General features: G+C 36.7%; 1 protein-coding gene across 1 annotated transcript in view; it reads right to left on the bottom strand.

Moving 5' to 3' along the window:
• Positions 1–17,533, bottom strand: part of FAF1 (Fas associated factor 1) — a 305,001-nt gene that overhangs the window by 72,877 nt on the left and 214,591 nt on the right. The window contains exon 12 of the mRNA XM_077823839.1: positions 17,085–17,166. Within this exon, the coding sequence (XP_077679965.1) occupies positions 17,085–17,166 (82 nt within the window). The remainder of the gene's footprint in view (positions 1–17,084; positions 17,167–17,533) is intronic.

Genomic DNA, 17,533 nt, shown 5'->3' with positions numbered 1-17,533 from the left:
GTAGGTTTGTGTGTCAGTGCGCACAAGACTGTCTACAGTGCGAGACTGACTCTCAACATAAACAAATGCTGTTTCTTTAATGTTCTGACAGTGTTTCATACAATTTAGTAACATGGAAAGAGAAAAATCAAATTCTTGCAATTAAAGTCAAACTACCCTTCGTCCCCCAAAATCCACTCAAATATTTTTAATCTGAATAGTCAACATTCTATTTCAAAAACCAAGTAAAGGGCCAAAAGTGAATTTTTCTTATTACCAAAAAGTGATCTGGGATATCATTAAAGTAGATTAATATTAAAGATATGTATTTTAACACAAAAAATAAAAAGTTTATTTAAATAAAAGTACCTGCAGTAAACATTTGACAGTCTCCAGAAAAAGGCATACCAAGGAGCATCCATTTCACATTTAGTTCTGACAATGAGATCACTATTTTTGGCTTGCTAAACAGTAAAGACAATATTGAATACAGTTCTCTTATCAAAACATGCCTTTTGTCACAACAAAGTAAATTGTAAATGTTCAGCTTAACAAAACGATAGTGAATTGCTGTTAGCCAGGCTGGTGCCATAAGAGAGCCAAGTTTGGAAACAATTATGATTTCCCATTTTGCTGAAGACTATTTTAGAGATTATGTACTTGCAAGGGAGAGGATCACCTCTGCATCGTTCATCTGAAACCAATACCTAAACCTGCAATGAAGGTAGCCAACAATGCAGCTGTGCATCCTCCCCATAATATGGAGATGTAATGGCAGACCACATGTTGGGAAGGAAAGTGACTGGTGTATCTGCATGTTCGTAGGGGAAGAAGGTGGGATGGGAATAATATAGAGAAAAAGATCATTAGGGGAAAGGACCATGCTCTGATATCTGGTATCTGAATAAATCAAAAACAGTTTTTAAAAAGCAATGGAAAATAACCACAAAAATTACTGTTAGGAACATTGTTTTAAAATACTGCTTCAACATCCATGCTGAGAAGGCAAGTGACAAGTATGGCAAATGGGTGAGTGGTTTTGCATATAATTTTTATAAAGGTAATTGAAATCTATCCATAAGAAGTAACATCTACAGTAGGATATTGATCTGGTACCTTGCATTAATATATCAAGATATGGGGTGCAATTTTGGGACAATTCATTTTTAGAAAAATCAGTATATTTATAACCGGGAACACTGGCTATGGGTAAAGCTTAGCAATGTCTGTTTAAACAAAAAGAAGAGTACATTTGAACATTAGACTTTGAGAAAGGGATTAGTAATATACAATAATGTTTGTCTGATTTAATTTAAATGTTCTTCATAACCAAATACACATGTGCCAGGAAAGGCCATTAATAAGCCCAACATGCACAGTTCCATATAAGTGCAGCCAACAGTGTTGACTGAAACTAAACTTGAAAATCCAGGGCACTAATGCACAATATCAAGCAATAAAACAGCATCTCTGTGGTGATATTTAATTTAAAAAGAAGAAAGAAACAGGGGAAGATCAGGCACTGTCTGTTTTTGAGGATCAGCCGTTCTGCATTTCAAAGCATCGATCCCTGCAATATCCAGGTTACTGTGCTAGAATCTCACTATTATATAGCAGTTGTAAGAGAGGGAGGGCAAAGATGTGTTTACTCAGTGATTAGGGCCTTAGAATAAGCCTCTAGCTCCTAGAGAGACAACTCACCACTTATTCATTTGGGCCAATTCACAAAGCCTAGAAAGATTAAACATCCATGCTGGGAAGACAAGCGAATGCAGACGGTGAAAAAGAAATAAAAATTCTTTAAAAACTCTTAGATGACTTCATTATTTTTTCCACAAGGAAACTTTAGGAAAGTGTTTAGTTAGAGAAAAACCCACATTGACCTCTCTCTAAACCCTTAATCTTTCCTTTGTGGTGGCACTGCTTTGTGGTAAGCGGATGGCTTTGCTCTCCTCTTTTCACTGGGAGCTGATAAAAAAAGGCTCTTGAGAAACACTTTTAGTTCCGAAGAAACAACCCCATGAAACTGTTAAATATGAGATTCCATCCAACTGAATGTTCCAAAATATGTACAGTTTTAAGATTAAACAATTAGGGCCAAATTTTAGTAAACAAGACAGGCACACAAACTTATGCATACAAACGACAGATGTCTAAATTTGAACTACCTTATTTGTGGGTATAATTGTCATTTGCATCCAGATATCAGGCAGTTAGATGGCTAAACTATCTTTTGTAACTGCAGTTGATTGCACCTGTAAAATCATGGGCCCAAAAAACTTGCAGGCCACAATGAGGTTTATTGTTAGGATAACAGTAAAAAGCGACAGTAGAAAGATTATTTAAATGATAGCAAATGATGATCAGGAGATGACTGGTTTTGATTTTTTTAAAGCATATTTTCTAGGAAAATATATGTTGCTTTGATATTTTTTACAATGCACTTTTGAGTTTTTTTAATACACTAGGGCTGGGATTTCCAAAAACGTCTTAAAGACCTGATTTTTAAAGATTGATTTCAATGGGAGTTAGGTGCTTTTGAAAATTCCATTAAGTGTCTATCTGCATTTTTAGGAGCCTAAATGCCTTTAAAAATCTGGCCCTAACCCTTCGTCTGCACTGGCAAGTAAAAGACAAAACTTTTGTTGTTCAGAGGTGTTAAAAAAGCCCACACATCCCCGGAAGACAAAAGTGTTGTCAACAACATGCACTGGTGTGAACAGTGCTTTGTCCTGCCAACAATGCTAACGCCGCTTGGTGGGGACGGAAGTTTTCTGTTGGCAGGAGAGCTCTCTCCTGCCGATAAACAGTAGCTACACTGCGCGCCTTTTAGCGGTACCTCTGTAGTAGCACAGCTGTGTCGCTAAAAGCTGCGTAGTGTAGACATAGCCTAAGGTGACTTAGGAGCACAAGTCTCATTGAAAGTTAATGGGCTTTTGACAGATCACATGCCTCGATTGTAAATAGTTCCGCCGGGGACTTTATCTGGACAATAAGTTTTCTGCTACTCCCATTCCTATACCAGGTATTGAGGAAGATGAGAAGGGATAAAGCTTTCATTATGTTAATATTCCAAGAGGGCCTCAGTGATGGACCCTTTATCAGTGACACACTAGGGCTTCCATTAACAGACTTCTTGTGCAGACACCCAGTACACCTAGTCTTGACCATCAAAGTCTCAAGAACACTTACATTCTTGTGGCACTTGAGAAAAGTTCATTTATTTTGCACTCATATAGAAGGAATGAGGGAACCCCTGTCACTGGTGGTTTAGGTAGAAACAAACAAACAAAAGAAATAGATCTTAAGGATGCTGAAAGAGTGGACTGCAATCCAGCCTAATGAAGTTTCTACTAGATAAGTACCCACAGCTCAAAAAAAAAAAAAAATCACAATTAGCAGTCTTCTTGACAGTCTCAGAAAGCCAGAAGACCAAATGGACACGGAGACTGAGCCACCAAATCACCTCAAGAAGTGATTCCCTTATGTGTCTCAATTCAGACACCTTACCCGGGCAGAATAAAGTAGCTTGAAATCCTATTTCACCCTCTCTTTTGTGGCCAAACAGATTATTTCAATCTCTAGACCAGCCAATCTAGAACTACCGTGGGCATAACAAAGTCAGCATTTGCCATAAATTACAACACAGATGTATCTGAGATATCAATTTTCCCTTATATTTAGAAAAAGGCTTAAAAATTTGCCAGGCACCTAACCAGTCAGAGGATTAAACCTACTAGCCAGAACTATATACACAAGGATGGGGCGGTCCTACCAACAAGTGAGAACCATGTGGAGGATACTGGTTAACAAGCTCAGCTAGTTCAGGAGCACGAAATTAATATAAATCTATCTCAGTGTTCTATATAGCAGCTGTGAAACTAATCAGTTCTGTTCATTTCATTTTTCTGGTGCTACTTGGGAAAGGTATGAGCATCAGGAGAAGCACCAGCTCTGTCTGAAGGCTCAGAGCACTGCATCAGTTCACACTTGGAAAATTAACTTTACAACCATAAGGACAAGAAACTCAACAGTTTTAAAATCAAAACTTAAACTGCAGAAATCCATACTTTAGGTTTGCACAGTCATCAGGGAGAGCTTCCCACTAGCCATCAGTGAGTGGGCAAGAGGATTTTTTCAAGCCTTTAGATCAGTAGTTTTCAATCTGTGGTCCACAGACCCCAGGGGGTCCAAAGACTATATCTGAGATTTTCAAATTTGAATTTTTTAGGGGTCCTCAAATGAAAAAAGGTTAAACAACACTGCTTTAGATTTATACTGATAAATAGATTTTAAGGCCCAAAGGGACCAATATGATAATCGAATCTTACCTCCTGCATAACACAAGCCATGGAACCTAACCAAGTAATTTCAGCAGCAAGCCCATAATTTCTGTTTGAGCTATAACATATCTTTAAGAAAACAACCAGTCTTAATTAAAAGACTAAGTGATGAAGAAACCACCACATCCTTCAGTAAATTGTTCTAATGGTTAATTACTCCCCCTCAGTGTTAAAAATGTCCACCTTATTTCTAGTCTAAATTTGTCTAGCTTCAGCTTCCAGCCATTAGATCTCCTTATTCCTTTTTCTGCTAGTTTAAAGAGCTGTCTCCTGTTAGAAGTTTCTTCCCCATGTAGGAACGTGTAGAATGTGATCAAGTCACCTTTTAATCTTCTCTTGGATAAACTAAATAGATCAAGTTTCTTAAGTATCTCACTATAAAGCATCTTTTCCTGTACCTCTTTTCTGAACACTTTCCAAAAAGGATGTTGAAAAATTGAAGCATGGACACCACAACTGGACATAATATTCCAGTAATCGTCTCGCTAATGCCATATATTGACTTGATATTCCCCTGCTTATGCATCCAAGGACCATAGTCACCTTCTTAGCTACAGCATCACGCGGATAGCTCATGTTCAGTTGGTTATCTACCATAACCCTTAATTCTTTTCAGTGTCATTGCAATACAGGGTACTCTCTCCCTTCTTGTAAGTGTGACCTATATTTTTGTTCCTACATGTATGACCTTGGAATTGGCTATATTGAAAAAACATTGTTCAAATTTGCCCACCCTACCAAGTGATCCAGGTTGATCTGTATAACTGACCCATTCCCACTGTTATTTACAATTCCACCAATTTTTGTGTCATCTGCAAATCTGACCAGCAATTACTTTATAGTTTCTTCCAAATCACTGAAAAATATATTGAATAGTATTTGGCCAAGAACAGATCAATGTGGGATCCCACTAGAAACACTCCCATAAAATTATTCTTAATTTACAATTACTTTCTGAACTTTATCAGTTAACCAACTTTTAATCCATTTAATGTGGGCTACATTGATTTTGTACAGTGTTGCTTTTTCCTAAATCAGAATGTCATGAAGGACTAAGTCAAATGCTTTACAGGTCTTAGTACAAGACTTCAAAGAACACTAATAAAAACGGATTTTCCTCTGACATATAGCACTCAAAGCATTAAGGAAAGGGTGAAATTCTAGCACTGTATTGGCAATCCTATGCATTCATAAATCATGTTTCAGGTTCCAAAATATAATGAGATTGCATTAGGATTTTTTAAAATAAGATTTGGGAACTTTTTATTTGTCTCCAGGTGTTGAAGCCTTTAGAGACCATCTCTTGAAGCTCTAACCACAACTTTCCATCTAAAAATAAATTAACTGAAATTCTAATCTAACAACGGGAATCCAGGTGCTGGAGCTTTAAGAAAAATACCAAGCATCACAAGAGCAGTGATAAAATTGTGAGAATTGGTAGCACTGGTGACTTGAAATTTTGCTTTCTGCATCTTACACCTACCTGTTCAGGATAATTATTGAAGCATAAATGCTTACTCAGTAGCATCTGGTAAATGCACAAGTATTCTTTCAAGCTGGTAGAAGGTTTCCTGAATCAAGATCTTTCTTCTTCCTCCAGCCCAAAGGCTTTGTGCAGCGAGAACTGATTTTAACTGAACAAAAGGACATGTTTTCAACTCTTTAAGCCTTTCAAATGAACAACCTGATCCATCTATCTAAGGTACCCTTAGAGACTTTAAAACCACTTTAAAAAGTCTTCTTGGAGTACAAACAGATATTCTAATACACATCATCTTCATCTCATGAGCAGAATTTAAGCCCTCTTTGATATCCAGATGACAGATGTTAGAGTTGATTCCACTTTGATGACAGATTAAGGCAGAAACTGGGCAAAGCTCAAACCCATTTCCAGTGAAACTATGCGTTTATCCCTGGGTAGAATGAGGACACACAGGAAGCTTTGTGTGTGTTTGTATTACATACATGACGGAGAAAGAAAAAAAATGTTAAAAGCTAAGGATTGCTAATTCCAACATCTAATGCACCATCAGAAGTGTTGGACTAGAATGAATCCAAAAGGACAGAGACGCCAAAGGCTGACAGAATAGGAACACTGACCAGTTTCAATTTCCCTAAAGGAGTCTGGCCTAAACATACTCCATGGATACACAGATTGTAAGGTCCAAAGGGACCACTGTGATTATCTAGTCTGACCTCCTGCATAACACAGGTCATAGGACTTCTTTAAATTAATTTCTGTTTGACCAAAAAGCACAACTTTTAGAAAAACACGTGATTTTGATTAAAGAATTTCCAGAGATTGAAAATCTAGCCTCACCCTTGGTAAACTGTTCCAATAGCTAATCACCCTCACTATTAAACATTTGCACCTTATTTCAAGTCTGAATTTATCTAGCTTCAACTTCTAGCCATTTGATCTTGTTATATTTTTATCTGATAGATTGAAGAGCCCTCTATTATCAAATATCTATTCCCCATGTAGGTACTTATAGACTGTGATCAAGTCACCACTTAATTTTCTCTTTGACAAGCTAAATAGATTGAGCTCCTTGAGTTTTTCCACTATAAAAGCATGTTTTCCAATACTTCAGTCATTTTTGTGGCTTTTCTCTGAACCCTCTGCAATTTATCAATGCATTTCTTGAATTGTGGACACCAGAACTAGACACAGAATTCTAATAGTAGTCATACCAGTGCCAAACACAGAGGTAAGGACCAGAAGACAATTGATAACCTCTGGTTCTTACTTCTCAGAGCACTACGAGCCATTACTTAAGCTTTAAGCACTGTCAGAGCTTAATCAGTTGTATTTACACTTTTTGTTGTTTAAGTAATTTCAGCAAGGTGCTCACATACTATGGTGGTGGATGCCAAACAATTCAAATCAGATCTCTCTGATAACCTATATGTCATCTCTCCTACAAAAATTCCAAGTTATAAATTAGAGAATTCCAAATTTTATAAAGGTTTCAGAGGTGACTTAGAATTTAAGAGGTGGCTTAACACATTCAAGATGTTTATTAGTAGAGTATGATGATGACGAGGTGCATTTATATACCACTTTTCATCCTGAAAGATACCAAATCTCTTTATAAAGAATTGCTTCATCTGCAAATGAAAGACAAACACTGTTTAACAGTGCAAAAGAATGGTACCACACTTGAGGACAGGAATGAAGAATAATATCCACTTGAAGCCACAAGGAAAACATTTAGTAGATTCATAGATTCTAAGGCCTAAATGGATTATTATGATAATCTAATCCAACTTCCTGTATAACACAGGCCATAGAATGTCCCCAAATAATTCCTAGAGCAGATCTTTTAGAAAAACATCCAAGCTTAATATAAAAATTTTCAGTGATGAAGAACGAGGAGTACTTGTGGCACCTTAGAAACTAACAAATTTATTGGAGCATAAGCTTTGGTGGGCTAAAACCCACTTCTTCGGATGCATGTAGTGGAAAATACAGTAGGAAGAGATACACACACACAGAGAGAGAGAGAGAGAGAGAACATGAAAAAATGGCTGTTCTCTGAATAGATATGTGGATAGAGTTGGCAACGGGCTTTTTTGCAAGGCTAGGTAACTACAATACCCATCTGCTGAAGTGAAGAAACAGATTGACAAAGCCAGAAGAGCACCCAGAAGTCACCTACTACAGGACAGGCCCAACAAAGAAAGTAACAGAATGCCACTAGCCATCACCTTCAGCCCCCAACTAAAATCTCTCCAACGCATCATCAAGGATCTACAATCTATCCTGATGGATGATCCCTCACTCTCACAGATCTTCGGAGACAGGCCAGTCCTCTGGGGGAGTGGCAATATATGTGAAAGAAAGCATAGAGTCAAATATAGTAAAAATCTTAAAGGAATCAAACTGAACCACAGAATCTCTATCACTAGAAATTCCATGCTTGAATAATAAGAGTATAGCAGGACAAATACACTGTTGACCACCTGACCAGGATGGTGACCATGATTGTGAAATGCTCATGGAAATTAGAGAGGCTTTAAAAATAAAAAACTCAATAATAATGGGGGATTTCAACTATCCCCACATTGACTGGGTGCATGTCACCTCAGGACAGGATGCAGAAATAAAGTTTCTAGACACTATTAATGACTGCTTCTGGGAGCAGCTAGTCCTGGAACCCACCAGCGAAGAGGTAATTCTTGATTTATTCATAAATGGGCAACAGGATCTGGTCCAAGATCTCAATATAACTGAACTGCTTGGAAAAAGCAACCACAACATAATTTAATTTAACATCCTTGTGGGTGGGTAAATGTCAAAGAAGTCCATCACAGTAGCATTTAACTTCAGAAAGGGGGAACTACACAAAAATGAGGAAGCTAGTCAGAAATTAAAAGGAACAGCCACAAGAGTGAAATGCCTGCAAGCTGCATGGATATGTTTAAAAAATACCATAATAGAAACTCAAATTAAATGTATACTCCAAATTAAAAAGAATAGTAAGAGGACAAAAAAATGCCACCATGGCTAAACAACAGAATAAAAGAAGTATTTAGAGGCAAAAAAGCATCCTTTAAAATTTGGAAGTCAAATCATACTAAGAAAAACAGAAAGCAGCATAAACTCTTGACAAGTCAAGTGTAAAAGTATAATTAGGCAGGCCAAAAAAGAATTTGAAGAGCAGCCAAATTTGAGAGTTAGCCAAAGACTCAAAAACTAACAGCAAAAAAAAATTTAAGTACTTCAGAAGCAGGAAGCCTACCAAACAATCTAGGGGGCCCCGGATGACCAAGGTGCTAAAGGAGCACTCAAGGAAAACAAAGAGAAGCTAAATGAGTTCTTTGCATAATTCTTCACTGCAGAGGATGTGAGGGAGATTCCCATACCTCAGCCATTCTTTTTAGGTGACAGATCTGAGAAACTGTCCCAGATTGAGGTGTCACTAGAGGAGTTTTTGGAACAAACTGATAAATTAAACAGTAATGAGTCACCAGGACCAGACGGTATTCACCCAAGAGTTCTGAAGGAACTCAAATATGAAATTTCAGAACTACTAGCTGTGGTATGTAACCTAACACTTAATCAGCTTCTGTACCAGATGACTGGAGGATAGCTAATGCGATGCCAATTTCTTAAAAAGGCTCTAGAAGCGATCCTGGCAATTACAGGCTGGTAAGTGTAACTTCAGTACCAGGCAAACTGGCTGAAATTACAGAAAAGAACAGAATTATCAGACACATAGATGAACATGATTTGTTGATGAAAAGTCAACACGGCTTTGTAAAGAGAAATTATGCCTCGCCAATCTATTCAAAATCTTTGAGGGGGTCAACAGACATGAGGACACGGGTGATCCAGAGGATATAGTGTACTTGGACTCTCACAACATCTTTGACAAGGTCCCTTATCAAAGGCTCTAAAATAAAGTAAGCAGTCATGGGATAAGAGGGAAGGTCCTCTCATGGATCAGTAACTGATTCAAAGACAAGAAACAAAGGGTAGGAATAAATGGGTCAGTTTTCAGAATGGAGAGAGGTAAATAGTGGTGTTCTCCAGGGATTTGCATTGGGAATAGTGCTCATAGGTGATCTGGAAAAGGGGGTAAACAATGAGGTGGCAAAGTTTGCAGATGATACAAAATTACTCAATAGTTAAATTCAAAGCTGACTGTGAAGAGCTACAAAGGGGTCTCTCAAAACTGGGTAACTGGGCAACAAAATGGCAGATGAAATTCAGTGTTGAGAAATGCAAAGTAATGCATATTGGAAAACATAATCCCAACTTTACATACAAAATGACGGAGTCTAAATTAGTTATTACCACTCAAGAAATTGATCTTGGAGTCATAGTGAATATTTCTTTGAAAATATCCATTACATGTGCACATGTGCAGCAGCAGTCAAAAAAGTTAAACAGAATGTTAGGAACCATTAGGAAAGGGATAGATAATAAGACAGTAAATGGCATAACACCTCTATATAAATCCATGGTATGCCCACCTTGAATACTACATGCAGTTCTGGTCTCCCCATCTCAAAAAAAGATACATTAGAATTAGAAAAGGTACTAAAAAAGGGCAGCAAAAATGATTAACGGTATGGAACAGCTTCCATATGAGGAGAGATTCAAAAGACTGGGAATATTCATCTGGGAAAAGAGATGACAGAGGCGATATGATAGAGGTTTATAAAATCATGAATGGTGTGGAGAAAGTGAATAAAGAAGTGTTATTTATATCTTAACATAACACAAGAACCAGGGGTCACCCAATTAAATTAATCGGCAGTAGGTTTAAAACAAACAAAATTAAGTATTTCTTCATACAACGCACGGTCAATGTGCGGAACTCATTACCAGAGGATGTTATGACGGCAAAAACTGTAACTGGATTCAAAAAAGTATTAGACAAGTTCATGGAGTATAGATCCATCAATGGCTATTAGCCAAGATGGTCAGGGATGCAACCGCATGCTCAGGGTGTCCCTAAGCCTCCGACTTCCAGATGCTGGGACTGGATGACGAATATGGATCATTCAGTAATTGTCCTGTTCTGTTCATTCCCTTTCATGCATCTGGCATTGGCCACTGTTAGAAGACAGGATACTGGGCTAGACGGACCATTGGTCTGATTCAGTATGGCCATTCTTATATTTTTATGTTGTTTACCCAGTTTACCAACAGATCCAGATAGCTCTGAATCAGGTACCTGTCCTCTTAATTATTTCCTCCATTTTTGTGTCATCTGCAAACTGCATCAGTGATGACTTTAGGTTTTCTTCCAGGTCATTGATAAAAAATGTTAAATAGTGTAGGGCGAAGAACCAGCCCCTGTGGGACAGCACTGGAAGCACCCATTTTACGACTATTTCCCATTTATAATTACATTTTGAGACCTATTACTTAGCCAGTTTTTAATCCATTTAATGTGTGCCTTGTTAATTTTATCTCTCTCTTGTCTATTTGATCAATATGTTGTGCAATACAAGCAAAGATAAAAAATAACAAATACTCATGTTGCAATCTGGTAAGGATACATCCTTTGCACAATGAGCCACCAGATTTTTATTTGTTTGGATTTACACAAAAAATAAAAAAGGAAATACCTATCCCAAGCTCCAGGTGTCTGACACAAGTTACATTAATGAAAAAAATTAAATAGTTGCTTACCCTTGACGGCCAACAGGATTGAACTGTTTTAAAGACTACAAATGTGCAAGTAGCCAGTTTTATGTCTCACAAAAAAGAAGGTATCTCTCCAGCTGGATAGTACTCTTGAGCATCACGCTGGGGCAATACCAAAATACTCAATCAGAAGGAAGATTGTGGACTAGTGGATCAACAATACCACTTCATGCAGCATTCAGGTTTTCCATCTACATACAAGATATACCAACTACATAGAAAGAAATCAGCACTTCAGATGATGAGATCACAGCCCTAGATTATATGGTTAGAAAAACATTTTTGTGGAGAATAAGAAATGTAACCTATTTAGTCAGTAGATTGTCTAATAAGGCTGAGAGATCTTTTTTTCTGTCAAGATATATTTGGATCCCTTAAAAAATCCCTTCAGTACTCTCTGAAAAAAAATGTTTTAAAAACTTTGTTACTATTCTTACAGTCAATGTTCCTAAAATATTACAATACTTCTATGCTAGTGAAGTACTGTGGATAACCCCGGAGCCCAAATCAACTCTACTGTCTAAAAAATTCATTTTTGCAGTCAAGGCTGTGAAATCTGAAAAGCTCTTCAACAGATTGCTTTTGACCTTCATTTCAAGATAATTTTTACTACTCTGAGAATTGCCCATGTTCTTTCCAGATCTTTCAAAAGATGTGGCTCTGACAGAGCAGAAAAGAACTGAATAGGGAAAGCATGAAACCTGGCCAATAGTTTACAGGCTTCTTCTGGAATCTTGGGTGTTCTGCAGGTCCCAGCCCAATAGTACTGCAAGCAAGCAATGTCACTTAAAAAGACAGAGAATCAGTCTTAACTTAGAGGAGTATAATCTACTTACCCACACTCTCACAGCCCACGGTGATGTTACAAGGCAAGAAAACTACATGCCTGGTTTTCAAAAATGCTGAACAGTTACAGCTCCCATGACTTCGGAGAGCATTGCTGGTGCTCAAAACTTCTGAAAATCAGGCCCAATACAGCAAGTCCCACCAAGGGCAGATTGTGGGCAATTTAACCAATCCTGGGCTGCACTGGCAGATGATGCTAAAATAGCTTTCCACTTGACTTAGAACCATTACAAACATAACCCTTTCTAAAGTAAGGACTCTTTCTTTCAGCAACAGCAGGATGGGATTTCTTTCTGAAAAGGTGTCAGGTATGGATTTGGGATTCTGAGCAGTAAGCAGAAGGAATCAAAGGTTTAATTTCCTATCTTTTGCTGCTGCCTAAGTCACAACAGCAGATGGGTTAGAACAACAGTTGGCTCATACACACAGAGACTTCATCACTCCTCCACTCTCTGCACACCAAATTACAACAAAACTAAAGTATGCTTCACATAGTACAATATATAGTACCAATCATCATATAGACACTCTTATAAATATTGTATTACAAGAAAGGCTAATAATACAATATGGAATTCTTTTTAAAAGACAAAGATAAAGAAGAAGAGCCTTAAGAAGTAACAGTTTCTATTGAAATATAATGGAGAAAACAACGTCCATACTACAGCATGAAATATAGAGCAAATAATCTTATTTTTGGAGTCAAACTAAAAAAAAAAGACAAGATTGCAAATATATAGGGATCAAATATATATACACAACAACAATCAGGTGACAAAATTCACCCCTATTATAAAAAACACTGATGTTAATAGAAAGAAATGGTTTAGGTTTGATGGATGTCAGATGCAACTCTTTGGCTAATCTCTGCTAAAGCTGGCATGTTGTCTACATATACAATTTCCATTATATCATAACAATAATGAGACACCAAGTTATAAAACACAGACAAACAAGGTACAGCAGGAAGGCTTCTGTAAAGGAATATTCTGCTGCTCCAGTGTAATATAATTCTTTCAGCGAATCAGCATGTTGGTGGATGAGAAAGGGCCAATTTATTTGGACTTGCAAAAAGTCTTAAATTAAGTCAAATTATAGGAGGCTATAATGTAAATTAAGTACTCACATGTAAGAGTTAAAGTTCCGCCATAGATCAAAAACTGTCTAAGAGAGAGAAATCAAAGTGCTGGCCTAAGTGGCTAATTGTCAGGATGCAATGAGTGTGTGCAATTCAGGGGGCCACCAAGGATCTGCAATAGGAGTGACATTTAATATAACTATCAGAAGTGGGTGGACAGAGAAATTGAGAGAGACAAGAGGTGATCTGATAGAGGTATATAAAAATTCGTGCTATTGAGAAAGTAAATCAAATGATCCTCTACCCTCTCTCATAATAAAAGATCCAGGGATCACCTACTGAAATTGAAAAGCAAGCAATCATTGATGAAAGGGAAATACTTTAATTTTTAATTATTCAAGCAAAGAACTTAGCGGGGGGCAAAAAGAGAGATAAGACACACAAAAAGAACAGTACCACCCGAAGTAACTCATTACATACGATAAACATTTATAAAGAACAGATTCCCTCATGCTTCAGAACGTAAGTCAACCACTAACTGCTTGAAGCTAGGAATAAACTTCCACATAAGTATGTAAAAACAAAACTTGTCCATGATGGGTTTTTTTTGTTTTTTTTTTTACACTTCCTCTGTGTCATCTTGTCCAGCTAGTCTTATGTTCCTATATAGTAATTATGTAAAACTACAATATATAGGGCTAGAAACTCAAAACGATACCATGGAGGTTTCCTTCACTGGGTTGGAATAAACTAAAGTGTTTCATACAACCATATTTCTTTTTTTGTTTTAATAAACCCATGTCTCCCTTCCTCACTCCCACCACACTCACACAGTAACTGATAAACTAAATGTCTTTCTTTTGTACTGAATATGCAGTAAGTTTCTTGTGAACTCATAACAGAACATGCAGCAAGATTTAGAAGCTACCTCAGGACATCAGTTGTTAATGGGAAGACAGTTTGCTGTACATTTGCTACGTTTCTTCTGAGCACACAGGACTAGCTGATGTACAGAGTTGCTTTCATGGCATTTTTCAGGAAGATCATGGGCCAAATTCTGATTTGACATAATCTAGGCAGATCTATACACAGAATTTAAATCAAGGCAGAACTTGGGCATATTTCTCCCCTTCACAGCTAGTACAGGGATTGTCATGGAAAAAGTTGCTTTAAAAGTAAACATAATATTAGCTATCTTAAAGTCTCAAAGTCAAGAAGCCAAAATGCAAATACTAGTGAAAAATGAGGCAGGGTTAGCTATATTAAAATTAAAGTAGGCAACAGCTTCTTTTTCATTTAATATCTTCTGAAACAAAGTATCAAATGTCTCTGCTTTCTGACACATGTAAGTGAAAGATTTAGAGAAAAGCCTCCATTAAAATACATATTTTTATAACAAAAAGTTTTAAAAATTATTTTAAAGAATACTTTCAAAGTAACTGCAAACTGATTTAGGTAAATTCTTTTAATAAAATCATATCTCAAATATTTCTGCAAGAAGGCTGCAAATTTATATAAATTTAGGATTTTTTTCAGAAAATGTCAGCAATAGAGATAGGAAAAAAGATATTGAGGGGTATGTCACTGAAACTGGACTGTACAGTGCTTTGGACAGCCCTGCAAATTCCTCAAGAAAAAGGCTAAGATCTATAAGCACTCTCACTGCCAAGTGCTCTCAAATTAAATCAGTCTGAAGCGGTTTTCATTAAGATGGATTGAGTGTGGCATCGTGAGAAACACTCTATCAAATGTAGTGTTTTACTTAGTGATTAACTATATACCAGCTGATGAAGCTCCCCAAATCCTTCATAATCCCACCACTCCAATAAACATTTAATGAGTATATAAGTTCAAAAAGCCTAGCAGAGGATTTAAACCTTCAATCTTGTTTTTATTTACTCTTGGAACTCAATTTCTCACTTCAAGTGAAGAATGCTGCTGCTTGAAGCTCATCTGTTGCCCTGGCAAAATTAAGTGCCCTTCACAGTATAAATTAGAACATGGGACATTTAGCTTGCAATTTCTGAAAATTTTTCCTTAATTAAAACGTCAGGTTTTATAAAGTGACCGAAAATATAACAATTATCAAAAACAGAATAAAGCGTCTCCTTTTTTTCATTTTGAGTTCTCTTAAACAATATTGAAAAGATTTTTTGCAGTAGCAAAAAGGTACAATAATAGCAAACTTTACTTATTTCATAAGCATTTTTAAAATTCGAAATGTTGCAATGTGATATTAATTAAAGTAGCAACTTGCTATGTGGGTTTAAAGACAAAAAAGGAATCAATAGTTCAGCCTTTTTGGAAAAATTCAGTCACTATTTACAAACAACATTTCTAAGAAAAAGGTAATAAAAATAGTAAACTGCTAAACATATTAGATAATCCTGGTAAGGATCTGGTCTGAACCCACTGGAAAAATACTGGAAATAGAATGCATCTTCCACATCCTATATGTTAATAGTATATGAAAAGTATTTTGAAGATGAACATTCAGTTGGGTTGTACTGAATTAAAAAAGGTTTCTGAGCGCTAATAAAACACCCTTTGTTTTTATAATTATATGCTTTTAACCACTTCAGATGAGATGTCAAAAGTGAACTCTCTCAATCAAGCATCTTTTTATATTGATTCACTTGCCTCATTGCCAACATGCTTTAGCATCCATCACTCCTACGAGTCATGATCAATTCTTATTTTGCTACTGAAGTGCTCTAGAGCAATCTATGCTCTGTCACACATGTAAATTCATGAAACTAGACTCCAAATTTAGCAGTTATTCTGCAAGAAACTTGCTGGGGTGTGCAAACATGTCAAATGTCAGCTTAGAGCAAGTAGTGGAGATTTTGTTACAAGGAATACTTACAGACCATTTCAATATGAGTAATTCAAGAGAGACAAACACACTTTGCACATTTCTTTTGGGACCAATATGAAGATAGCTAAAGGATGAATTAAAGCTGCTTAAGATTTTTATTTGTGCTTTAGTCTTTATCTAGGTATTGACTATTACAGGTGAGTGAGTACTTACCCTCCTAGATACAGGACATCAGGCCTTCATTCAACTATTCTCTTTCTTATTTTATGAAAATACTGCTTTTACAAATGGATGTGGAACATCAGAACCCTGAGATGCCTATCTGGCTGAATAGAAACCTTAAATTCCAAACTATAATACTATTCTGTATTTAAGTAAATGCCGTAGCAATACAAAAGGCAGCACACTTCCTGCCCCAATGGCCTTAACATTGTTAATTTACTAATTCGATTGTATCAGCCATTATTTAAAAGAGATACCAATATACAGCTTGTCACAGTCAGCCACAAGGCTCCCAAACAGTGATATCTAGTGAGAGGAGACCAACACTTATAGAAAAAAGCCTAGAAGCTCAGGTGACTGCTAGAACTTTGGCCAAAGCCATCAAAGCCAGGGATCGGTTATGTAAGCAAGGCCAGTCCAGGACAAAAACAGAACAGTTGGCAAGTGTGAGTTAACCCCGTCATTCCCATAACATGCAGGGTGAACACTTCAGTCAATCATGTAAAAGTATGAAACTGCTTACTAGTAATGTAGCATAAATCATAACTTTTTTGGCATAGTGTAAAATGTAATATTTAGCCCTTTTACCACTTTCCTTCTAATAGAAATAGTGTAACGTTAACACACACTTACATCTCTGGCTTTTCCATAGAAGGCTTCTTGAAAAGCAGCCTCTAGTGACCCAATAAAATAAACAGGATGGCAGTCACCATATCTATTTGAAAATCATAAAGATTCAATTAATAAAAATAAAGCATAAGTAATTTTCTTCAGTTTCAGCTCTGTTTAAATTCCTTTTAAATAGATGCATTGGCTAAACTCTTAAATGTCTCCTCTGCCCTCTGAAGTTTTTGTATAGGATTGTTGACCTTATGAACTTCTCTATCATAACTGACTGCTCTCACAAACTGCCATATTTACAAGTTAATGTGTAAATTTTAAGTACTATTTCTCAATCATAGTTCTATTTCTCCTCACTATTATATTCTTACTGGTTGATTGAGTGTTATTCTTGTTTAATAACATCTTAATTATATCATAAACATATGGAAAGCTTTTCATCCCAAAGAAGCTACAAATGC

The sequence above is a fragment of the Eretmochelys imbricata genome, chromosome 8 (assembly GCF_965152235.1).
Source record: "Eretmochelys imbricata isolate rEreImb1 chromosome 8, rEreImb1.hap1, whole genome shotgun sequence".
NCBI lineage: Eukaryota > Metazoa > Chordata > Testudines > Cheloniidae > Eretmochelys > Eretmochelys imbricata.
The sequence above is the reverse complement of the archived record's forward strand: the minus strand, read 5'-3'. Positions and strand labels throughout refer to the sequence as shown.